The 26,870-nt window shown below is 46.3% G+C and overlaps 1 protein-coding gene across 2 annotated transcripts in view; it reads right to left on the reverse strand.

Annotated features, from left to right (window-relative positions):
* Positions 1 to 26,870, reverse strand: part of NAA25 (N-alpha-acetyltransferase 25, NatB auxiliary subunit) — a 95,413-nt gene that overhangs the window by 20,087 nt on the left and 48,456 nt on the right. For both annotated transcript variants that reach the window (XM_077462030.1, XM_077462028.1), the window contains exons 12-14: positions 15,387 to 15,594; positions 2,760 to 2,846; positions 1,407 to 1,587 (exon numbers count right to left, since the gene is read on the reverse strand). In XM_077462030.1, the coding sequence (XP_077318156.1) occupies positions 1,407 to 1,587; positions 2,760 to 2,846; positions 15,387 to 15,594 (476 nt within the window). The remainder of the gene's footprint in view (positions 1 to 1,406; positions 1,588 to 2,759; positions 2,847 to 15,386; positions 15,595 to 26,870) is intronic.

Raw genomic sequence — 26,870 nt, forward strand, 5'->3', positions numbered from 1 at the left:
GCCTAGGCTATAAGAAGATTGCCAAGACCCTGAAACTGAGCTGCAGCACCATGGCCAAGACCGTACAGTGGTTTACCAGGACAGGTTCCACTGAGTGAACGTGCTCAGCATCATATCCAGAGGTTGTCTTTGGGAAATAGACAAATGAATACTGCCAGCATTGGTGCAGAGGTTGAAGGGGTGGGGGGTCAGGCTGTCAGTGGTCAGACCATACGCTGCACATTGCATCAAGTTAGTCTGCATTGCTGTTGGCCCAGAAGGAAGCCGCTTCTAAAGATAATGCACAAGAAATCCTGCAAACAGTTTGCTGAAGACAAGCAGATTAAGGACATGGATTACTGGAACAATATCCCGTGGTTACACGAGACCAAGATGGACTTGGTTGGTTCAGATAGTGTCCCGCGTGTGTGGCGGCAACCAGGTGAGGAGTACAAAGGTCCGGGGCTGCATGAGTGCTGCCGGCACTGGGGAGCTCCAGTTCAATGAGGGAACCATGAATGCCAACATGTACTGTGACATACTGAAACAGAGCATGATCCCCTCCCTTCGGAGACTGGGCTGCAGGGCAGTATTCCAACATGATAACGACCCCACAAACACCTCCAAGACAACCACTGCCTTGCTAAAGAAGCTGAGGGTAAAGGTGATGAACTGGCCAAGCATGTCTCAAGACCTAAACACTAATGAGCATCTGTGGGGCATCCTCAAAAATGGAAAGTGGAGGAGCGCAAGGTCTCTAACATCCACCAGATCCATGATGTCATCATGGGGGAGTGGAAGAGGACTCCAGTGGCAACCTGTGATGCTCTGGTGGACTCCATGACCAAGAGGGTTAAGGCAGTGCTGGAAAACAATGGTGGGCACACAAAATATTGACACTTTGGGCCCAATTTGAACATTTTCACTTAGGGGTGTACTCACTTTTGTTGCCAGCAGTTTAGACATTAATGGCTGTGTGTTATTTTGAGGGAGAAGCAAATTTACACTGTTATACAAGCTGTACAATCACTACTTTACATTGTAGCAAAGTGTAATTTCTTCAGTGTTGTCACATGAAAAGATATAATAAAATATTTATAAAAATGTGAGGGGTGTACTCACTTTTGTGAGATACTGTATGTATGCATGTATACAGCAATCATAAAAGAAGCACTTCTGGCGTTAAAGCAGGTGCTATGACAGAGAACTGAACAATGGGGTCAGAAAAAATATATACACAAAAAGCTGGCTTATGAACACAGGAAAAATATATGGACACAATGAGGAAGATTTACGATTGGTTACTATGCACAGCTGCACCCGTTCAAGTAAATCTCCAATATAAACGTTAACAAAAATATTGGTACTTTGGAATATTTTTCAAACTGCAATATAGGTGGAAAGATTAGAAAGAAAAAAACACTTACCCAATTGTGTCATGTTGTATGTGTTTAGCATCCAGGCTGCTATACAACTCCATAGCTGGCTCAAATGCTCCCAGTGTGCAGTAGATGCGAATAAGCAGCAGTTTAAACTGGGCATTAGAAGGACTGTTATTTAATCCTTCTTCTAATAACGTAAGAGCGTGCCACACTGCCCAGTCTTCACCTGCACAAAGAAATCAAATTAAAGACTTTTGAATTCTCTTAAGTGAAAGCTTGGGAACCTTCTTTCCACAAAAGGCTACTAAAACAAAGTCTGCGCTGGAAAATTAGTGCTTAGAGAAACTTGGGCCACCATTGCTGAGCTCCCACTGAAAACAGCAGCTGTCTTGCTGGACCGTGGGCTTAGAGATGTTGCCGAAAGCCAAGTACGCAGATCAGGAGTCCGACATTACTTGGATTTGCCATGTTCTTGGTCAGTAAAAAAAAAAAAAAAAAAAAAAGAAGTGTTAAAGCCATAGAAAGCCAGCTCCGGTATTTTTCAGTACAGGCTCCCAATAAGCCAGAATACTGTGGCACTCAAAAATGACCACTACTATGGTATATGCTGCATCCATTCTGCCCAGCCTTCCGGTGTGTACTCCCTTATGTCAAAAGTTAAACAAACGTGAAATACATGCAATTCAATGGAACAGAACCTTTAAGGCCCCTTTCACATGGGACGGATCAGTAATTATCCGCCCCGTGATGATCCGCTCGCTCAGTGGGGATCGCTCCGTTGTCCCCGCTGAGCCGGCGGTGGACAGGGCGGTCTTCGCACACTGTGCAGGGACCGCCCTGTCAGCTCTCCTCTATGGGGATCGGATGAGCACGGACCGTCTGTCCGTGTTCATCCGATCTGCAGACGGATAGAAAAATAGGATTTCCCCCGTCTGCAGAATCGGACAGTAGCGGAGGCGGACAATAGCAGGTGTCGCGGATGTTCATCCGCAGACACGCGCTATCCCATAGGGATGCATGCATGTCCGTATTTCATCCGCAAACGGATGGATGAAATATGGACATACTGTCCGCATGTGTGAAAGGGGCCTTAAGCATCAGGAGCTACAAGTGGAGATAAGAGTTGATAGATCTGTCATAAAATAAAAGACAAACTTTTTTTTTTTTTTTTGATAGCAGCTATAAGCTTTTTCTGCACTATCAGATATTTATTACTATGTCTATGCCAAATTGCGGAGGTTTCCCCTCACTTGCAGTTGTGTCACTAGAACAGGAAGTGAGGGGAAATATCTCCCACTAAGACAAATATTTCTGGCTGTGGTTCATTTAAAATCTCACTAGCATTTTATTTTGAGTGTTTTATAACAGAAAGTATTCCCAAATAAAGCATATACTTACCACTAAGCCAAAGATCTAGGAGTAAGTGGGCTCCTATGAGACAGTAGTAATCAGAGAATTGCAGCTCTGTTTTCAGACAGGACTTTCCTAAGGGGAAGAACAATGGAAACACTGGGTAAAAAAAAAAAATCTCAAGGTTCCTATCAAAGACTGGATCAAATATCCACAGAACATTATCCAAACTCACACAAAAAACCTCCTGTTTTAAAAAAAAAAAAAAAAAATTAAATACTACCAATACAAAAGTACAAAAACAGAATTTCATCACTATCACTTTCTTTCATCAACAATCATCACAAGAAAAAAAATAAAATAGTATTCACTATCGTGTAAATGCCATTGGTTTTCTCTACAAAATTCTCACATTATAATCTATGCAAATCAATATGTAATCAAATTTCATATTTTGTGGGGACAAAAGGACTTCCCATATATAGAACTGACTTCATTCCAATATAGGACCTTTTAACAACTGAGTTTCATCAATATAGTCAATGTTCCCAAATATTCTATGCAATACAAGCAGTAGGAAACACTCCGTGTGGTCAACACCTCTAGGTATACATAAGGCTGTACTGGATGAATTGTTTCAATCCAACATTATGATCCAAATAGGGCTGCAACATTATTGTTTTGATTAAATAATAACCTGCATCGGGGGTTGGGGCGCAGCCAAGGGTTCCGCAACACCCACCCGCACTGGAAAGCACTGCTCCAAGGGTGTCACTGCCGCCCGCTGCATACACTGGAGAACCAAATAGGTAGGATATTTCTCAGGCGCACTAGCGCTGACACTCTGCTCCTCCTGCCTGCGCTATAGAAAAGCATTCCAGAGCACCGCTTTAGCATGGGAGAGCCTTCGAGGAACTGGAAGGAATTTATTAGGGCAAGGAAAGTGGTTTGTGTGCAGAAGGCCCTGGACTAGGAAATTGGAGTTTATATGGCAAATGATTGGGGGGGGGGGGGGGGGGTAGTGCAATGGAGGCCCTGGACTGGGGAGGGGCTTGGGCGTTTTCAGAGGCAGCCCTGGACTGAGAGGGGGGGTTCAGAAGAGGCCCTGGACTGAGGGGGGGGGGGTTCAGAGGAGGCCCTGGACTGGGGGGGGGGGGGTTCAGAGGAGGCCCTGGACTGGGGGGGGGGGTTCAGAGGAGGCCCTGGACTGGGGGGGGGGGGTTCAGAGGAGGCCCTGGACTGGGGGGGGGGGGTTCAGAGGAGGCCCTGGACTGGGGGGGGGGGGTTCAGAGGAGGCCCTGGACTGGGGGGGGGGGTTCAGAGGAGGCCCTGGACTGGGGGGGGGGGGTTCAGAGGAGGCCCTGGACTGGGGGGGGGGGGTTCAGAGGAGGCCCTGGACTGGGGGGGGGTTCAGAGGAGGCCCTGGACTGGGGGGGGTTCAGAGGAGGCCCTGGACTGGGGGGGGGGGGGTTCAGAGGAGGCCCTGGACTGGGGGGGGGGGGGTTCAGAGGAGGCCCTGGACTGGGGGGGGGGGTTCAGAGGAGGCCCTGGACTGGGGGGGGGTTCAGAGGAGGCCCTGGACTGGGGGGGGGGTTCAGAGGAGGCCCTGGACTGGGGGGGGGGTTCAGAGGAGGCCCTGGACTGGGGGGGGGTTCAGAGGAGGCCCTGGGGGGGGGGGGGGGGTTCAGAGGAGGCCCTGGACTGGGGGGGGGGGGGGTTCAGAGGAGGCCCTGGACTGGGGGGGGGGGGGTTCAGAGGAGGCCCTGGACTGGGGGGGGTTCAGAGGAGGCCCTGGACTGGGGGGGGGTTCAGAGGAGGCCCTGGACTGGGGGGGGGGGGTTCAGAGGAGGCCCTGGACTGGGGGGGGGGGGGGTTCAGAGGAGGCCCTGGACTGGGGGGGGGGGGGTTCAGAGGAGGCCCTGGACTGGGGGGGGGGGTTCAGAGGAGGCCCTGGACTAGGGGGGGGGGGGTTCAGAGGAGGCCCTGGACTAGGGGGGGGTTCAGAGGAGGCCCTGGACTGGGGGGGGGGGGGGGTTCAGAGGAGGCCCTGGACTGGGGGGGGGGGGGGTTCAGAGGAGGCCCTGGACTGGGGGGGGGGTTCAGAGGAGGCCCTGGACTGGGGGGGGGGGGGGGTTGGGGGCAGAGTGGAGAGCAAGAGACTGACAGTCACCAATTTTCTGCTCAGGGAATACCGAGAACTGAGTGATCTGCGGTGTTTGATTACTCAGTTCTCAGCATTAGAGCTGGCAGGGGGGACAGATGCAGCAGCCACCTATGTAAATATATAAAAAAATCCCAATCTCCTTTCTGCATGGAAATAGTCTAGGTCAAAATTTGACACACAGACAGTAAGAAATGCATGCAGTGTCTGCATTCGGATCAGTGCACCCACTTCTATAGGTGAAGCTCTCTGGTGGATGCAGAAAAAAATTGGCTCAGCATAGAGGACCTGTCTCTGTGTCTGAATGAGTCCTTAGGATAAACCTGTATGCAGCAGTCCCCCCAGCTCCCCTAATACTTAAATGAGCCCCCTCTCGATCCAATGATGTCCAGGAGAGCCTCAACTCTCCAGGGACTAGCGCTCCCGATTGGCTTTTGGCAGCAGTGGGAGTCAATGGCTCCCACTGCTGTCGATCAAAGCCAGAGAACCAATCAAGAGACAGAGTGGGTGGGGGTGTTCCTGCGTGGATGCCCTCATAGCAAGCTGCTTGCTGGATGGGGGGGCACTTCGGAGGGTCGGGCCAGGGGTGCCAGCGAGGGACCCTGGATGAGGGGGATCCAGACTGCTCTGTGCAAAACCATTACACAGAGCAGGTAAGAACATGTTTGTTTTTTTTAAAGAAAAAAAACAAGACTTTAATATCACTTTAAGGTTAGTGGTATGTAGTAAAGGATATGCAATAGAACAGTTTTTGTTTATGAAAAAGAGTGAACTGAGGTTTGTACTGTGTTACATATTCGCTTGTGGCACAGTCATTAAAGCATATGGCCATTTAAGCCCCTCCCACTGTTAAAGCATGCTATGCTGCACATACAGACTGATTTTACGGTTGTGGGTTAATTAACACTTTAAGTTGTCATTTAAGCCCAGTGAATTTGTTGAGTGTAATACCCAGATCCACCTGATCTCTTTTTGTAAAACCATCTGATCAAAATGACCACCTTGTGGATTCGTATAGACCTGCTCCAGAGTCCAACATTTCAAAAGAGTAACATCCCAACATCTAAATGCACTGCAGATCTCAAATTGAAGGCAAGACTGTCAGACGTGACCATACAGACATCTCTGAACCAATTTAAAATAGTTTTGCCAATGTTAATAGCAGGTTAACAGGTTGATCACCAGCTCCATATTACAATCCATGCATTCCCTGCACCCAAGGAGCCTTCCAGTGAACAGAGAGTGGGGCCTTTTACCATCTAGCCACAAAAATCTGAGTCTACATCTGGACATAACACCTACCACATTTTCCAAGTAACATCACTATGCATAAGATCTCCCAGTGGTTGAGCTTTCCTAAACATACAGTGGATATAAAAAGTCTACACACCCCCGTTAAAACATCAGGTTTCTGAGAAGTAAAAAACAAAAAATTATTTCTGAACTTTTTCCACCTTTAATTTGACCTATAAACTGTACAACTCAACTGAACAAAGGACATCTTTTAGTTGGAGGGAAACAAAAAAATAAATAATCAACGGTTGCATAAGTGTGCACACCCTTAAAACGAATACTTTGTTGAAGCACCTTTTGATATTTTTTTTTTACAACACTCGGCCTTTTTGGGTACAAGTACTAGCATGGCACACCTTGACTTTGCAATACCTGCCCACTTTTCTTTGCAAGGGCATCTCTTGTGCACAGCCCTCTTCAAAATCACCCCACAGATTTTCAATCAAATTTAGTACTGGGACCTGGCTGGCCCATTTCAAAACTTTACTCTTCTTCTGGTGCAGCCATTCCTTTGTTGATTTGGATGTATGCTTTGAGTCGTTGTGGTGAAAGATGAAGTTTCTCTTGTGCCCATATTGACTGGTATTTGGAACTGTTCATAAATTCTCTCTACCTTGACTAAGGCCCCTGTTTCAGCTGAAGAAAAACAGCCCCAAAGCATGATGCTGCCACCACGCTTCACTGTGGGCAAGGCGTTTTTGGTGATGTGTAGTGGTGTTTTTGCGCTTAACATATCTTTTGGCATTATGGCCAAAAAATGTAACCTTAGTTTCATAAGACCAGAAAACATTTTTGTTTTCGCAAAATTTAGCCAGGCTTAAAATGTTTCTTTGTAAGCAAAGGCTTCCATCTTGCCACTCTATCCCCATAGCCCAGATATATAAAGAATACAGGAGATTGTTTTCACATGTACCACAGAGCCAGTACTTGCCACATATTCCTGCAGCTCCTTGAATGTTGCTGTAGGCCTCTTGGCAGCCTCCCTGACCAGTTTTCTTTTCAGCTATTTTGGAGGGACGTCCAGTTCTTGGTGGCACTGTTCTGACACATTTTCTCCACTTGATGACTGTCTTCCATGGTATATCTAATGCCTTGGAAAATCTTTTGTACCCTGATGCCTTTTAACAACGAGATCCCTCTGATTCTTTGGAAGCTCTCTGCAGACCATGACTTTTGCTGTAGAAAGCGACTAAAAAAATGTCAGGAAAGACCTACTAGAACAGTTGAACTTTATTTGGGGTTAATTACTGGCACTTTAAATGATGGCAGGCGTGTACTAACTCTTATTTAACATGAGCTTAAACCCATGGATTTAAACAGTTAAAAAAATAAAAAATAAAGGCATGCCGGGAATGCCAACTGCACATTGGCTGTGCTCTCAGCCAAACTATCAAACCATCCAATGGCTGGTGTCATAACGAATCACATGTGCAGCACCATAGCAGTTGAAGATTAAACAGAGGCAAAGATGGCAGCTTCCTTGGCTGAAAACGATAGGGGAGTTTACTTCCACCTTAAATGCGATTGCTTAATCCGGAACACAGCTACAACCACTGTAATAAGAGGATGTGCAAACATATGCAACAACATTTTAGTTTTTGGGGGTTTTTTTTTACTCCCCCCAAAAAACGTTAGCTGGTTTTTCAATTGAGTTGTACAGTTTATAGGTCACATTAAAAAGGTGGAAAAAGTTCTGAAAGGATTCATCTTTGTCTCATTTTTTTTACATCACAGAAACCTGACATAACGGGAGTGTGTAGACTTTTTATATTCACTGTAGATCTGCTCGTATAAAATGTCTTGATCATCCTTTGCTAAAAAATGCCAATATTTGGCATATACAGCATCTCCTTGAACTGCATTAAGAGGTTGTGTATACCAGGGACTCAACGTACTTGTAACTTTAGTATGCGCCTGTGTTTTATTACCGGCATATAGAAGATCCCCTCTGTTCCTCTTGTTGGTTCTTTGAAAAGCTTAAAGCCAGTTAAACTCTGTATACACTTTTTTCGAATCTGGATTTAAGGGCAACCGCCTGGATCCCCTTTATAGTTTTGCATTGTTTGCACCCCTGGCCCGATTTCAACACTCAAATCCCAAAAAGTCATCCGAGAATCACACATTGTGTTGGTGACATGCTGCAAATTACTGAGCCTCTTCTCTGGAGCTTATCCATTAACCACCTCCCGCCCGCCCTATAGCCGAATGACGGCCGTAGAGCGGGCGGTTTCGTCCGGGTGGCCGTCCCTGGACGTCCTTGTGTTTACTTCCGCAATGCGTGCCGCGGGCGCGCAGCGCGGAAGTTTTGTGCTCGCCGTGTCTCCCGGAGACAGGCAAACATAGATCAAAGCGGCCGTTCACAGCGCAATCGCAGCTGCCAATGGGAGATGATCTCAAATGTAAACATATGAGATCATCTCCCATTGCCGTGTCTCTCCCTCCTCACACAGAGACAGCGTGTGAGGAGAGAGAGAGGATCTGCGAGTGACATTTTTTTACTGCGACTAAAATCTGCCAGCCCCAGTGCCGCCTGCCAGCCCCAGCGCCGCCTGCCAGCGTCACCCGCCAGGTCAGCGTCACCCGCCAGGTCAGCGTCACCCGCCAGGTCAGCGTCACCCGCCAGTGTCACCTGCCAGATCAGAGTCACCTGTCAGTGCCATTTGTGATCAATAAAAATGTCACAAAGATTATATTCAGCTGAGGAGGCATATGATATTCTTGCAGCCGACGAGAGCAACGGGGAGGTTTCCGCTTCGGATTCCTCCTCATATTCAGATTCCGAGTCTGACGTGGACTACGAGCCTGTCCTCAGCAGCGATACCATTAAAGCCTCAGAGGAGGAAGATGATAGTCCGCCCGTCAGACGAAGGCACACTGGTGAGGAGGCGGTACCATCCACCAGCACCGCAGAGCCATCCACCGGCACCACAGTACCTCGGCAAAGGCCAAGTACCAGTTTGTCAACTCGGCCCCAAAGGGTTAGGTCCCATGCCAGCCTTCCCTATTCCCTCCAGAACCCCTTGTGGCTTCCTCCTAACTCAGAAGCTAACATTCCCCCTTTCACTGCCAACCCAGGAGCCCAGGTGGACACACAATTTTTCCCTGATGGACTTTTTCCACCTAATTTTTACAGAGGACATGCTTGAATCCATTGTGGTCCAGTCCAACCTATATGTCCAACAATTTATTGAAAGCAACGCAACGTCCTCTTATGCCCGTTCCTACGAGTGGAGAGCCCTAACAGTGGAGGAGTTAAAAAAAATTTTGGGCCTCACATTTTGTATGGGACTAAACAATAAAAATGAAATACGTGCATATTGGTCATCCCGCCCCATCTATCACATGCCCATCTTTTCCTCAATAATGCCCCGGACCAGATATCTAATAATGAGATTCCTACACTTTAACGACAATACCCAGTGCCTTCCCCGGAATGACTCAAATTTTGATAAACTTTACAAAATTCGGCCGCTAATAAATTTTTCTGAGATCTTCCCCCAGTTGTTTACCCCAGACCAACACATGTGTGGATGAGTCCCTGATCAAATTTTCTGGCAGGCTGGGCCTAAAGCAATTTATTCCCTCCAAAAGGGCCCGCTATGGGGTGAAGATGTATAAATTGTGTGATCGAGCCACAGGGTATACATATTCCTTCATGGTATACGAAGGGAAGGACACCCAGCTACATCCCCCTAATTGCCCCGAATACATCGGATCGAGTGGGAAAGTTGTTTGGGAACTCATAAACCCACTCCTGGAGAAAGGCTACCATCTTTATGTGGATCATTTTTATACAAGTTTACCCCTGTTCCGCAACCTCCATAGAAAGCAAACTCCAGCATGTGGCACCGTAAGAACGAACCGGAAGGGCTTTCCTCAAAGCCTCGTCAACAAAAGGTTAAGAAAAGGCGAAGCGGCGAGTTTACGGAACGAGGAAATTTTGGCTGTGAAGGGGAGGGACAGAAGGGATGTGTACATGCTTTCTTCGATCCACAACGACACTTTTGTTGAGATCACCAGGAGGGATGGCCCAATACAAAAACCCACTTGTATCCATGAGTACAACATGTTCATGGGGGGCGTCGACTTGAACAACCAGATGCTCGAACCCTACCTTGCCACGAGAAGAACATACAAGTGGTATAAAAAAAAAATTCAATTTCTTTCTTTAATTTGGCCATATACAACACGTATGTAATCTATCGTAAATCCACAGAAAGACCCATACCCTTCCTTGGCTACCAGGAGGAAATCGTCACTGCCCTTCTATACCCCAACGGCCCACCACAAAACATTTGATCCGATGTAATAAGCAGACTCTCTGAACGCCACTTTCCTGATAAAATCCCTCCCAGACCAACAGGCCGAAGACATCAGAAAAAATGTCGGGTGTGCAGCAAACGAGGATTGAGAAGAGACACCACTTATTGTGCCCAATGCCCTTCCCAACCAGGCCTCTGCATAGGTGACTGTTTCCGCCATTACCATACTTCAGTGAATTATTAGTGAAGTATGGTAACCATAACCCTCACTTCCTGCCATTTACCTTCACACCCCTTATGCCTCTGCTTGCTCTGTAACTGACCCTGGCTTGTTATTCGACCACGCTTCTGCCTACTGATTCTGTTTATGCCTCTGCCTGATCTGGAACTGACCCTGGACTGTTTGACCATGCCTTTTGCCTGCCTCTTGGACTGATCTTGTACCCTCTCAGTGGACTAGTGGGATTCATAACAGGGGTCTCACATATGTGAGGGGCTCCAGAATAGTTTTTTTGGATGGAGAAGACAATTTCCTTTGTTTTCTCATTCCTAGATTAGGGTCTGGAGACTCGGAGGCTTCAAAGAGATTTGGGTGGGAGAAGCCTCTACCCCTATCCCCATTCTGTCCTAAACAAGGCCCTACTTCTACCTGCTGCCTGTAGGACCTATACCATCATGCCTCTGCCTGTCGCATGAACTGACCACACCACATGGATGGACCATGTTCCTGCCTACTACCAGGACCAATATTTTGGCAATGCCGACGATCTCTGCCTGCACTGACCTTGGACTGTATATGGACAGTATCCCTGCCTGCTGCCTATATTGACTATGGACAGTATACCTGCCTGTTGCCTGTAAAATTGTGTTCACTTTTGCTGACCAAGTCCCTGCCTGCTGCCTGGACCAGTGCTATCATCCTGTGGACAACTGCGCTGCTAAAACCACAGGTAATCTTTTGTTTACTCTTTTCTCAGCAGAATGTATTTTGGGGTGTAATTCTTGGTATGTGCATGCTATGTGTCCCTGGAACACCTGATGGTGTTCCTTGCATGTTGGGCCTCTGTATGTGGCCAAGCTGTGTAAAAGTCTCACACATTTGGTATTGCCATACTCAGGAGGAGTAGCAGAACGTATTTTGGGGTGTCATTTTTGCTATGTACATGCTATGTGTTGGAAATATCTTATAAATGGACAACTTTGTGTAAAAAAAATGCGGTTTCATTTTTTTTTCCACATTTTCCAAAAACTTCTGGAAAAAAAAAATGAACCAAACGACTCATTATGCCTCAGATTATACGCTGGGGTGTTAGCTTTCCAAAATGAGGTCACTTTGTGGGCATTTCCATTGTCCTGGTGCTCCAGGGCCTTCAAAACTGTAATAGGTGGTTGAGAAATAAGATGTGTAATTTATGCTCCTAGAACGCCTGATGATGCCATTTCAATATTGGGCCTCTGTACGTGGCCAGGCTGTGTAAAAGTCTCACACATTTGGTATCGTAATACTCAGAAGGAGTAGCAGAACGTATTTTGGGTTGTCATTTGTGGTATACACATGCCATGTGAGAGAAATAACCTATTACATTGAAAATTTTGTGAGGAAAAAAAAAAAAGAAAAGAATCTTCATTTTGCAAAGAATTGTGGGAAAAAGATGACATCATCAAAAACCTCAACATGCATCTTAGTAAATACCTTGGAATGTCTACTTTCAAAAAAAGGGGTCATTTGGGGGGTATTTGTACTTTCCTGGCTTGTTCTGGTCGCAAGAAATGAGATAGGCCACCAGTACATCAGGTGCGATCAATTTTTTTATGATTCGCACCACAGCTTGTAGACTCTCTAACTTTCACAAAGACCAAATAATATCCACTAATTTGGGTTATTTTTACCAAAGATATGAAGCAGTATAAATTGTGGCCAAAATTTATGAAAAAAAAAATTATAAATTTGCAAAATTTTATCACAGAAACAAAGAAATATGCGCTTTTTTTCAAAATTTTCGGTCTTTTTTCATTTATAGCGCAAAAAATAAAAACCCCAGAGGTGATCAAATACCACCAAAAGAAAGCTCTATTTGTGGGAAAAAAAAGAAGGACACAAAATTAATCTGGGTACAGTGTTGCATGACTGCGTAATTGTCATTCAAAGTATGAGAGCACCAAAAGCTGAAAATTGGTCTGGGCAGGAAGGGTGTTTAAGTGCCCAGTAAGCAAGTGGTTAAATACAAATGTAATTGATGTACCTAAACAAGGATGAGGATGTTTACTTTATCTTTTATTTACTGAACCGTATTTTTGTGAGATTCATTTGTGTGAATAAAATGTTTGCACTTGCATTACAGGTGTGGAACATGTGAGTAGAGTCTTCGTCTGGTTTTTCCCACTGGAGTTTGCTCCCCCCCCCAGCATGTACCAACAGTGCAGTTGAAGACAGTAACTGCTCGTTTGGTCTCTGAAGAGCTAACTTTAGAGATTAATGCACGATAGAGCTGCACGATTCTGGCTAAAATGAGAATCACAATTTTTTTGCTTAGAAGATAGATCACGATTCTCGCGGCGTAACATCTTTCACATTAAAACAAAAAAAAAATGAGCTAACTTTACTGTTTTTTTATTATTATTATTGAAGTGTATTTTTTCCAAAACAATTGCATTTGAAAGACTGCTGGGCAAACAGTGTGACATAAAATATTGCAGCAATTGCCATTTTATTCCCTAGGGCAGTGATGGCGAACCTTGGCACCCCAGATGTTTTGGAACTACATTTCCCATGATGCTCGACTACACTGCAGAGTGCATGAGCATCATGGGAAATGTAGTTCCAAAACATCTGGGGTGCCAAGGTTCGCCATCACTGCCCTAGGGTCTCTGCTAAAATTATTATATATTATAATATAATATAATTTTTTATTTTATTTATTAATGTTTGGGTGTTCCAAGTAATTTTCTAGCAAAAAATATAGATTTTAACTTAAGAAAGAAGTGTCAGAAAAAGATTTAGACTTTAAATGGTTAAACTTCCTGCATTTACATGTGGTTGAAAGCTTGGCAGACTGCCCAGATTATTTGTTTACACAAGAAGTTCTATGCCTTTTATCTAAGAAGTTAGTTACAATGTTTCATGCAAGTTCTAAACTGGGATGATTCATTTTGACAGCTGAGTGAGCAGATAATATCTCCACTTGTTTATATGAAAGAATTGCCTATTGGCAGTGGGAGAGATCCTCAGAGGAGAGAATCGAGATCGCGATTTTATAAGGATTAATCGCGCAGCTCTAGTGCACGACTGAACGGATTCTGGACAGCCGCACTGTGATAAAAGCCTTTATTGTAATGAATAGTCAATGTTCATGTAACAGAAGCAGGAAAAAACAGAAGCAGGAAAAACATCTCACGTGTTTCACAACATCATTGTTGCTTAGTCGTAGCTCAGCCGTGCAGACGCGGCTGACATGCGTTCAGTAGAAAATATTGCCACCCCCTGAATGCCTGTTTTCTATGACAGTCGAATTATTATTTTTTGAACAGGAATACCATACCACAACTGCAAGCCAAATGCTAGGCTCCTGATTGCAGCACAGTGCCACAAACTTCAGAGTCGCACTTAACAGTGGTACAACCCGCTGAACATGAGGGGGAGATCATGCTTGCCACCTTTGCAAAGCGCTTTTGGCTGCATTTGCACCCGCAAAAGGTAAACTATGCTTATAGGTGCCAGTGCCTAAAGACTTTTTTTATTTAATAGATTTATATTTTTAAAAACTTTAACCACTTCAGGTCCGGAAGGTTTATCGCCTTTCATGACCAGGCCATTTTTTGCAATATGGCACTGCGTTACGTTTACTGACAATTGCGTGGTTGTGCAATGCTGCACCTAAACAAAATTGAATGTCTTTTTTGCCCACAAATAGAGCTTTGTTTACAGTCCCCAAAAAAAGTCCTAAATCAATTTAGGCCAATATGTATTCCGCTACTTAAAAGAAAAAACCCCAATAAGCGTATATTGATTGGTTTATGCAAAAGTTAGTGTGTCTACAATCTATATATTTTTATTTATTTATTTTTATTAGTAATGGTGACGCACAATGACAGCAATATTGCAGCGAACAGTTGGGACACTGACACCTGACAATTTTTGGGGACCAGCGACACCAATAGTGATCCATGATTAAAAATATGCACAGTCACTGTGCTGACACTGGCTGGGAAGGGGTTAACATCTGCTTATCCTGTGTTTCTACAGGATCCATGTGTTCTGTAGTGACAAAATGGCAATTTGCCTTGTTTATATAGGCAGAACACCATTCTGCCTGTGTATTGAAGCATCTGCGGGTCCCGGCAGACATCGAGCCTGTCGTACCCAAAAATCAGCTTCCACTGTGTCTAATAGCAGGAGGGAGCCAGCGGAGGCATGCGTCCCCCAAATTCAGAAGTGCAGGGTCACGTACTAGGTACGTGATCCTGCGCAGTAAAGCCGCCTTGCCATTGTAGATCTACAGTATATGGTCGGCAAGAGGTTAAATACCTTTGTCAGTTTTTAAGAACTTGCACCCAACAGAGCAATATTACTGGCAAGCAAACAAACCAATTGTATGTCTAAATGCAACTGTAGGTAGGTCTTAAGGCATCTCGTATTTGCTCATTAGATATACAATATATGCTTTTTGCACAACACATGCACCTGACCGATTTCATCTCAATGCAAAGATTTAGAGTTGGCACTGAAATGCGTGTCATTTGGCATGTCCAAAACAACTCTTGGTATACACAGCTCTTGGACACAACATTTAATAGTCTTGATGTAATAAGAACAGCCATTTAGCACCACTGCAGACAGCCTGGCCTATTTTATTGACTAATAATTGATTTTAAATGAAAAAGGACACCAAACTTGATTTTCTAAAGCAACATGTTAAAACAAAATGAAAAATATATATACTAGCCACAGGACAAACTTACCAAACTGAAGTCCATGTCTGTATCTAAAGATGATTTCTCTAACTGCTTCCTGTTTCTGTGCTCTGTCCATCTTTTCATGGAGGCCCAGCAGTCTACTAAGCTGAATCACACATAGGTGTCTCTGCATGCCCTTGATATCCTCTGGCAATGCAAAGTCTCCCACGACAGGAGGAGTCAGAGGTAACGAGCCCAGCAGCCTGTTTATAAACTACATACAGAAGAAAGCGTTAGTTAAAATGGAGCAACAGGTATGGTTAATAGCGAAACATATTTGTGAGCGTTATTAGTGTAACCAAAGTAAAATCAAATTTTTTTTTCTACTCACTGTAATATCCCTTTCCTGTCGCATCATGGCAGCATACACCTATGGGTTGTGGCTCCGCCCCCGCAACCTGATAGGACCGTTTAACTATTAAATCTTGAGAGGGCCCCTGCTTCAGCATTCTCCTTTTTTTCCTCACCCGAGAAGACCGGACATCACCCCTTACCGCTATCGCCCCAGCCAGGTTCAAGCCTCTCCTGGGTGGAAGTCCTACCTGTACAGCCTCTAAATGAGCTTAATGGAGGAATCCCCACTCTGATGGTCTCAGGGGTATCATTTTTTATCTTTACAAATCTTAAACAGATTTATCATGCAGCGGCCTCTAACCTGTGCTTTCTTGGTATTTTCTGTACCTTTCTTTGCTAAGCTCTGTAGAACCTCGCTCCTCGGGCGCCGATGTTTGAACTCCTCTGCGCATGCGCTGGCGTTCAGTACCTCGTTGTCTTGTCGGTTCGCCACTTTCCAAAATGGAGCCGAACGTCGCGGGACATTTCTGCGCATGTGCGGGACGACGTCGACGTTGCGACGGCAATGGCGCGGGATTTAAAAACAGCATTTTTGCTTTGTGTACTGTGGCTGCTGCTGCTTTACTATCAAGATCGTCTTCAAAGTCATTCCGATCGTTTTTTACATATTGTTTCCTTCGGATCTTAAGGTCAGTCTCTTCGTTTCTAAAGTTCTTTTTTTGCAACTTGCCTATCTCCCTACCTGTCTTTGCACACTGACTTCCGTTCGTTTTTAGGATTCACTCTTCATGGAGGCCGCTGCCCCAGCAGACCATCGCCAGCCTATTAGGTAAGTGGGGTCAACTTGGTAAGTACGAAGAGGAAAAAGGAGAGCCTGTCACTAACGCGGTCTAAACTGCACAGCCCTATCAGGTCATCCAGATCATCGCACTCAAGGCGCTCAAGAAGAAGACGCTCAAGTCATAGACGGGACCGAGACCATAGCAGAAGCCGCTCAAGGCGAAGAGAGAGCGGAGATCACAGGAGGAGTCGATCAAGGTCCTACTCTCGACATGGCCACTCCTACCACAGAAGATCCCCTACTAGCAGACATAATTCTCGTGCTCAAAGTCTCCATCCCTCTGGAAACTCATGCTGGGTTTGTGGCGCAATAGCACTCCCAGATAAGCTGGCCTGTCGTTCATGCTTCAATGAAGCAACCAAAGACAGGGAATTAGATCCTAGTATTCCAGCTACTGAATCGCCCTTCCAAATCGCAGGGGCCGGAAACTAGCAGACCTTTGCAAGGCACCACATCTGCTGCTCCCTCCACTTCAAGAATGTCAGATCCTGTGTCAGATAATGATGACATTGACACCTCTACCGGCTTCGGCTTTGCATTAGTTGAACCCTTCATTAAATCAGTGAAGGAAGCGATCGATTGGGTGGAAGAGAAACAAACTCCTCAGAAGCTGAGGAAATATTTTCCAAATCTCAAGAAAGATCCTGAGACCTTCCCATTTATTGAGGAACTAGAGGATTTGATTAAAGAGGAATGGCAAAAGCCGGATAAGAAGATCAGCCTAACTAACAGGTTAGCAAAACTTTAACCCCTGAAGGAGCCTAGTGTCACTCCATTAGTGACCCCGCTAGTGGTGGATTCTTCTCTGATGCGTCTTGCCAGACATGTGACACTTCCAATCGAAGATGCTGTTACATTTAAAGATGTGCTGGATAGGAAAATTGACCTAGATCTGAAAAGATCTTACCTATCAGCAGGAGGCGCATGCAGACCAGCTGTGGCCCTAGCAGCTGTCGGTAGAGCCATTTCCAACTGGTCCGCCAATGCCGAGAGACTGGTGTCAGAAGGAGGGGAACAAGAGAAGGTAATCTCAGCCCTACAGAAACTATCTCTCGCAGGCGACTTTGTCGCAGAAGCCTCTGTAGATATAATTAAATCTACATCAAGAGCAATGCTGAGCTCAGTAATGGCCAGAAGGGCACTTTGGCTGAAACCCTGGTCTGCAGACCCATCCTCGAAGACAAACTGGTGCAAGATTCCCTTTGACGGCGCAAATCTCTTTGGAGAAAAGCTAGACTCTGCGATTTCTAAAGTTACCGGGGGAAAATCGGGTCTGATCCCTTCAGATAGAAGATCTAAACAGCAAAGACCGTCAGCCCCCAGACGAAACCTCCCAGACAAATATAGGGAGGCAAGATCCTACAGACCTGGCAAAGAGTACAGGAGAAACTGGAAGAACCCTCAATCATCCTTCCTCAAGCTCCAGAAAGCCAAGACCCCTACTACAGGGGATCAAAAGTCTTTTTGAAGGTGCGCCCACCCAACCAGCTGTAGTAGGAGCCAGGCTCAGGTTGTTCAAGCAGGTATTGACGGGGACAATAAAGGATCCATGGGCAGTGGCGACTGTCCAATTCGGACACAGATGGAGGTTCCGAAAGCACCCAAGGGACCATTTCCGAGTAACAAAGATACCATCATCTCACCAAAAGAGAGTACTACTGAACGGATATGTTCAGGACCTAATCCAGAAGCAAGCTATAAGGGAAGTTCCTATACCACAGAGAGGGAGAGGATTCTATTCTCCTCTATTTTTGGTAAAAAAAGAAAACAGGAGACTTACGTCCTGTCATGGACTTAAAGAAACTCAATCACCGAATCCTGGCATTCAAAATGGAGAGTCTGCAGACAATCCTCCAGGCCATCAACATAGGAGATTGGATGCTCTCCATCGATTTACAAGACGCCTACCTGCACGTTCCCATTCACACCTCATTTCAGAAATTTCTCCGCTTTGTTGTAGGTCATCAACATTTCCAATTCCAAAGTCTCCCGTTCGGAATATCCACTGCTCCAAGAACATTTACAAAGGTATTACTGCCAGTAATAGCCCTATTAAGGGAGCAAGGCCTGAGGGTGCACCACTATCTAGACGATATCCTTCTCCTGGCCGAGGATTCATGACCCTACTCCAATTGAATACAGCAGAACCATTGCCGCTTCCTGTGACAGTGGATCTACTCTCTCAAGGTCATTTCCTCCATCCATGCCCAGAGAAGTTACACCTAACAGCATGGAGACTGAAAGGGCTAGGTTCATAGCTCACGGATGTTCCCACAAAGTGATAAACACCCTTCTCCAAGCCAGAAGGTTTACCACTAATAACACCTACAAGAGAATCTGGGATAAGTTCCTCTTGATCGCACAACAAGCCTGGGACCCTTCATCCCCTACAGTTGCTCAGGTCCTAGAGTTCCTTCAGCTAGGTCTCGACAAAGGTCTTGGTTCAAGCACCCTGAAAGTGCACGTATCAGCTTTATCTGCCATAACGGGGGTGAAATGGGCTCAAGAACCTCTTATTTCTCAATTCCAGAAGGCTTGTCTAAGATTGAGACCTCCCAGAAAGCCCTCATTTCCAACTTGGGATCTTGCGATAGTACTGGATTTCCTATCCCATGACCCATTCTTTCCAGTTGAAAAAGCTTCCCTTTGGAATCTAACCCTCAAAATCACCTTTCTGATAGCGATTACATCAGCTAAGAGGGTGTCGGAAATGCATGCACTAATGGCAAAGGAACCATACCTTACCATCTACCCAGACAAGGTAGTTCTGAAACCTTCAGACCGCTTCATCCCCAAAGTGGCTTCCTCCTTTCATTTTAATCAGGAAATATGCCTTCCCACTCTTTCTACAGAGCAGGGCAACCCTCATCCACTTGATGTAAAATCTAACTTACTGGCCTTCCTCTCGAAGACCAGTGACCTCAGGAAAGTGGAAAACCTCCTAGTCATCCCTCATGGCTCCAGAAGAGGACAGGCAGCTACTTCCCGCACCATCGCAGCATGGCTTGTGAAAATCATAAAGAAATCCTACTCCCCTAATCAAGCTCAAATACCTGAGGGCTTAAAGGCGCACTCTACAAGGGCGATGGCAACTTCCTGGGCAGCCTTCTGCAAAAGTCTCCTCAGAAACCATCTGCAAGGCAGCCACATGGTCTTCAAAAAGTACTTTTATATCCCACTACAAAGTGGACTCCGCTAGGTTGTCCACGGTGGAATTTGGAAGAGCGATTATTCAGTCCAATTCCTCCATTTCTTGTAAATAAACTTTTTCTGCTCATACCCACCCAGTTTTGCGAGTTATTCCCCATAGGTGTATGCTGCCATGATGCGACAGGAAAACTGAAAATTGTATACTCACCTTTCCGTAATTTTCCTTTCCTGTTGCATCTCATAGCAGCATACAGATGCCCACCCATCTAAGGTGAGGTATCTATATATTGAGAATGCTGAAGCAGGAGCCCTCTCAAGATTTAATAGTTAAACGGTCCTATAAGGTTGCGGGGGCGGAGCCACAACCCATAGGTGTATGCTGCCATGAGATGCAACAGGAAAGGAAAATTACGGAAAGGTGAGTATACAATTTTCCGTTTTCTCTGCATTCACTGAAGAACACAGCCTGGCAAGAACCTTGGACATACGGTTATAGCGCCACCTTTAGGACAACACTAAGCAGAAGAAAACAAAAACAAACCAAGAACCGCCTATGGGCAGCCTTTACTAGTGGCCCAACCAAGTGCAGGACCAAGGGTATTTACAAGACACAGCTGCCAGTTTGGACACAGAACACGCAGTGGTGAAACCCACCAAAAAAAAATAATAAAAAGGTGAACTTTTGATAAAGAGTCACCAAAGAAATATCCCTTCTATTTGGAAAATGAGACTTGTGCAGGACTGACAGCAACAGGTTCAAGCCCCACTAAGTCAATGGAGAATGCACCAGAGGAGCTACATGTCTAACCCCTTGGATGAAAAGGTATAAAGGGATGCATAGTTATAGGACATTGAAAAAGAAAACCACAAGGGGTGAAACCTGGCCCTTAAAATGGTACTTATAGTAAGCTTCTGATCAATGCCCTGCTGGATAGAGGCCGGGATCCTAGCCACTGAAAAGATGCATGGATACACACCAGAAGATTTGCACCACAAAATGTAAGCCCTCCAGGTACGATACATTTTTAAAGAAATTAATTTACGTGTCTAACATAGTAGGGATTACAGACACCAACAAACCCCTGTCCCTCAGAACCTGCAGTCAAAGCCAGCAAAGTTAAAGCAGGGTGGAAGCTCGGCCATTAGGACAGCAGGTCCTCTCACAGACAACGACGCTAGGGGGCATCCAGGACCAGGCACATCATGCTGGCATACCTGGGGCCAGGACACGAATATGAGGCCAAGAGTGACTGGAAAGGATTCAGCCTCTATCCTTCACAACAGTCTTGGAAGGAACTTCAATGGCGGGAAATCATAAGAGACTCAGCCTGGCCATCTGTCACATCTGCCCAGGGATCTTGTGCCCTCGCCACAAATTTAGCACACCTTTCTGTTAAGAGGAGGCCCCAGAAGATCCACATAAAGGGTTTGTCCCACTGCAGACTTTTTTGGGAAAACCTCTAGATGCAGGGCCCACGATACTGGTCTAGAATTTGATGGCACAGGTAGTCTACCTGCCCGTTTTCCCACTTCTGGCATATAAAACTACAGAGCAGAAATTTAAACTCTGTCCACTTGAGTGTGAGATACCTATAGTGTCAGACTGACTGCTCGTTCCGCCTTGGTGATTGACATAGGCCACTGCCGTGGCCTTCTCCGACATAACCTGATCACATGCAGCTCCAGCTGATAAGCAACAGATTCCTCCTTGGTCAAAAGGCCTTGGGCTGACATCTGAGCTATCGACCCTCTTCCCTCACTGCAAAACAGACAGGCTGGCATCCGTTGTGACCACAATCTAAAGACCGGGTAAAACTTGCCACTAAGCAGAAACGGAGACTGAAGCCACCAATGGAGATTTTCGGGGGTGTGTCCGACTTCCGGTATGTGAAGACCTGTTCCTGAGAGCTCCTGACCGCGCCGAAATCCTTACCTTATCCTGTCCAGCCTGAGAACCAGGATTGCCCCGCTAAGCAGTGGACTCAATCCGGGAACACACCGGGCACATGAGCATGGTCAACAAATACGGCCCGCGGGTAGGTGGCAAGCCCGCGGACCGTTTGGCACGATTCGCACACGAGGCCGGCCAAGATGGCGCCCGGACACACGGCGCAGCGGAGCTGAATGGACACCGAGGGGGATCCAGACTGGCCTGATCTCACGGATCCTTTGGCTACTCCCCTGCCATCCCCTCCACCTGATGCAGAGGAAGGAGGCTCCGGTGCACAGGTAAAAGAACCCATGCTGGCTCAAATTATGGACACTATTAAAAGCTGCCATGCAGCGCTATCTACCCAGATAGAAACCATCCGAGTAGACTTTGCTATACTGAAAGATGATGTCCAGAAAATCAGGCAGAGGGTCAGTGAGGCAGAGCAGCGCATTAGCACAGTGGAGGATGACCTCAATCCATTAATGGTGCAGGTGAGACATACTGTGGCGGACTACAAGTCCCAGGAGGCCAAATTGGGGGACATTGAGGACCGCCTTCGGAGGAATAGCCTCCGCTTCTTGGGGTTGCCGGAAGGATCCGAGGGAAAGCAGGCAGAAGAGTTTGTTATCCTGGCTTAAACAAACCTTTGGCACAGACTGCTTCTCTCACCTCTTTGCTATTGAGAGGGTTCATAGAGTCCCATTGAGAGCACAACAACCTGGCAGATATCCTAGACCCATACTAGCTCGCTTTCTCTACTTCAGAGATAAAGAAGCCATATTACGCAAGTCCCGCAACATGCCTGAGATACTGTACAACAACCGAATAACTATTTTCCCTGACTTCTCGGCTGCGACACAGAAGCAGAGGGCAGCCTTTCAGAGTGTGAAAATGAGGCTGAGGGAACGCAGCCTTCCATACAGCATGCTGTACCCGGCCAGATTACGTGTGGTTCAGGGAGGGAAAACGCAGTTCTTTACACCCCCCAGGGAGCCTAACAACTGGATCGAATCCTTGGGCCCGGCTTGATGAACACTGGCATACCTATTGTGGAACCGGAGGGCGGCGAAAGATGTCCAGCAAATGATTACCTGACAACTTACATATCAGAAAGCTCACAATGCACTGACACTTGAAGTATTACTGCACTTGAACTGTTGATTCGGCCTGGCAGGCTGGGAGATATCCTGCTAGCGACGCTGTTTGTACTTTGCTCTTTTGGAAACACATACCCACCCTTGATCGCCTGGTCCGGCTGGATGGAGTATTCCCCTCTCAGGGGTGAACATGTCTATTGGTTCCCAGTTTGGGGTACAGGCTTGTGGGTTGTTTGGGGCTACGGGCAGGGTGGGGGGGGAGGGGGAAGTTCTGATCCACGGTTATGGATCACGGTTTACTGCAGATGGATCTCATGACTTTTGCACTATTTTTTATAACATGTTCGTATTGTGGTGTTTGACTATGCCTCCCCTACTTTGGGGGGCGTTGTTACTACTGCTCTATAATGCACTGGGAGGCATGGGGGGTGGGGTGGGATGCTCTGTCCGCTTTATGGAGATCCCAAGCACACCCTTCATGGATGCTGTCACGCTCCTAACTTGTTGATTATAGTACTCACTCACCATGCAATCTCTTAAATTAATATCGTGGAATGTGAGAGGCCTCAACTCCCAGATTAAACGTGCCTTAGTATTCAAATATATCCAAAAACATAACCCAAGTATAAATCTTTCTCCAGGAAACACACCTGACGGGATCTAAGACATTGGCCCTTCATAGGGCTTTTGTGGGCAGGGCATTCCACTCTACGTACTCCAATTATGCCAGAGGGGTTTCGGTCTTGGTTTCCAAGACATTACTGTGCCATACCAAGATGGTCAAAACGGATCCTATGGGTAGGTTTGTGGTTCTGGTATTGGAATTAGACAACAGAGTACCGTATATACTCGAGTATAGGCCGACCCGAATATAAGCCGAGGCCCCCAATTTACCCCCAAAAAAACTGGCAAACTTATTGACTCGTGTATAAGCCGAGGGTGAGACATGCCTGTCCATCCCTGTGTGTGTGTCCGTCCATCCCTGTGTGTCCGTCCATCCCTGTGTGTGTGTGTGTCCATCCATCCATCCCTGTGTGTGTGTGTCTCCATCCATCCATCCATCCATCCCTGTGTGTGTGTGTCTCCATCCATCCATCCATCCATCCATCCCTGTGTGTGTGTGTCTCCATCCATCCATCCATCCATCCATCCCTGTGTGTGTGTGTCTCCATCCATCCATCCATCCATCCCTGTGTGTGTGTGTCTCCATCCATCCATCCATCCCTGTGTGTGTGTGTCTCCATCCATCCATCCATCCCTGTGTGTGTGTGTCTCCATCCGTGTGTGTGTCTCCATCCGTGTGTGTGTGTGTGTGTGTGTGTGTGTGTGTGTGTGTGTGTGTGTGTGTCCAGCCTACCTGTGTCCCGAGCCTTTGTCCCGAGCCTCCGTCCCGTGTCGTGCCTTGCCGTCGTGCCTTGCCTTCGTCCCGTCCCGTCCCGTCCTGTCCCGTGCCGTGCCTTGCCTCCGTCCCGTGCCCTCTTCGTCGGCGGCCATTGTAAAATTCAAAAGCCGCGCCTCCTCCTTCGCCTGTGATAGGCGGAACACTGAATTTCCCAGCAGCCTGTGTTCCGCCTATCACGGACGTCGTATCATCCTCGTCCGTAGTACGAGGATGAGAAGATGCCCGTGATAGGCGGAACACAGGCTGCTGGGAAATTCAGTGTTCCGCCTATCACAGGCGAAGGCGGAGCCGGAGGCGCGGCTTTTGAATCATAGAATGGCCGCTGTCTGTCTGCTCGACACGCTGATCGAGCGGGCAGACAGCGATGACTCGAGTATAAGCCGAGGGGGGCACTTTCAGCCTCAAAAAAGAGGCTGAAAATCTCGGCTTATACTCGAGTATATACGGTATACGTTTATAGCTGTGTACATTTCCCACCCCCCCCCCCACCCCCATTTACTATAGAAATATGGGCAATAATGATGGATGCTGCCCTCCGATTTGCAGAGGGTCCCATTATTCTTGCTGGGGATATGAATGTGGTGCTCTCACCTGATACAGACAGATTTGGTATGACGCCTAAACATGGTTCCCCATTAGCTCAGTGTATTGGGTCATATAACCTGGTGGAGGCCTGGAGTTGGAAAAACCCACATGTTAGAGCTTACTCCTGTCACTCCACCACATTTAATACTCTTTCTAGGATTGATTTATATTTTGTGTCCAATGAATTATTGCCGAGAGTGCTGGAGGCCCAATATCTACCTCGCGCTGTCTCGGATCACTCCCCACTTTTGGTCACCTTTGACATGGAGAGACCGAGAGACGTGGTGTGGAGGTTGAGCCCATTGTGGCTCAAGGAGGAAAGTTTTGAGAGGTCTACGCAGACGTCTATTTGTGACTTCTGGGGGGACAATCGGGCAGAGGCGCCTGTCGGAATCACCTGGGATGCGTTTAAGGCCACACTTAGGGGCTCCGTAGTTGGGGTTATTAAACAACTTAGATCAGATAGGCAGTGGAAACTCCTGGATGCAGAAAGGAAAGTGACAGATGCAGAGGTGGACTACACAGCAAACCCCAATTCAGATACATATGGAAGTTGGAAGGAAGGGGTGCGCCACTTAGATCTTGTATTAGTAGAAAAAACCCGGAAAAAACTCTTATACCAGGCGCAGCGCATATTTGAATTTGGTAATAAGAATAGTAGCCTGCTGGCATACCTGGCCCACTCGCAGCAAACCCCAGCCTCTATCCCACGTATACATGACAAGCATGGGACCCTGTGTACCACACAAACAGAAATAGCGAATGCGTTTGTGCAATTTTATTCTGAATTGTATTCTTCTAGGGTGGACTATGGGGAAGAGGAGGTGCGTGACTACCTGGCCCCCATCCCGCTCTTAGAATTGGGGGTGGAGGCGGTGCAGGATCTGGAACTTCCCATTACTGTCGAGGAGACACTCTTTGCAATTCGTGCCCTCAGCCCGAACAAGACGCCAGGTCTGGACAGCTTTCCGGCTGAGTGGTATGACACATATGCAGACAGCCTGGCCCCTAGATTGTTGAATATGTTTATAGCTGCTTTGGAACAGGGGGAGCTCCCCGAATCTCTGAGGGAGGCGCTTATTGTGTTAATACCGAAACCGCACAAGGACCATGAGCTAAGCGAGTCCTATAGACCCATATCATTGATTAATGTTGTCGCCAAAATATTAGCAAAAATTTTAGCCCCGAGACTTAATAAGGTGATAGCATCTGTTATTCATCCGAATCAAACGGGCTTTATACCCGGGAGAACGACGGCGATAAATCTTAGGCGTCTTTTTACCATTGTTAGGAAGATTTGCCAACAACCACCGGAGCTGATATAATATTGTTTGTAGACATATAGGGCCTTTCAAAGTCAAAATTGGAATCTTCTCATCAGTACTCCACTAGGACATAGATCCAAGGAGAAAGGATAGAAGACTGTGTAAAACCATCCATAAAATTTTAAAGAAGGTCGATGACTCGCATTTCAATAAACGTCAAAAGCATGTATTGAATGATGCATGGAAAAAACTAGTTGTAGTGGCATGGACAGTATATCTACTGTCCTGTCTATGCCACTACAACTAGATTTTTCCATGCATTGTTCAATACATGCTTTTTGATGTTTACTAAAATGTGAGTGATCTACCTTTTTAATTTTATCAATGGTTTTACATCATGTTGAGTCTATCCTTTCTCCTTGGATCTTTGTCCTAGCGGAGTACTGATGAGAAGATGCCAATTTTGACTTTGAAAGGCCCTATATGTCTATACACAATATTATATCGGCTCCGCTGGTTGTTGGCAAATCTTCCTAACATCACAATTTATATTGGAGAAGATTCCAGCAAACCATCCATGTTTAGGTGTTGACACCAATGACCATTTGGTATAAGCTGAATAGGGTCATTATGTTCCGGTAAGCCTCCTTATGTTAGGTAGCAGATGTTTTTCACAGCGGTGATCCATCATTTTTGGGTGATTTTTATTAATATTTGGCATCACAAACTATGGACTCACGATTTTCATATATGAACTGTTTAGGAGTTCTCTTATTGTGTTATTACCCTTTTTTACATAATGAGTCACAACTCATTATCACCATTGATTCACGCTTAGCGCTGCACTTTCTATACTTATTTCTTTTGCACAAGTTTTCCCTTGTAGTACTGGCTGCTTTGTACTAGGTTTTATTTCCACAATT

The sequence above is a fragment of the Lithobates pipiens genome, unplaced genomic scaffold (genome assembly GCF_037356315.1).
Source record: "Lithobates pipiens isolate NorthernLeopardFrog02 unplaced genomic scaffold, aLitPip1_a1.2 Scaffold_3, whole genome shotgun sequence".
Classification (NCBI taxonomy): domain Eukaryota; kingdom Metazoa; phylum Chordata; class Amphibia; order Anura; family Ranidae; genus Lithobates; species Lithobates pipiens.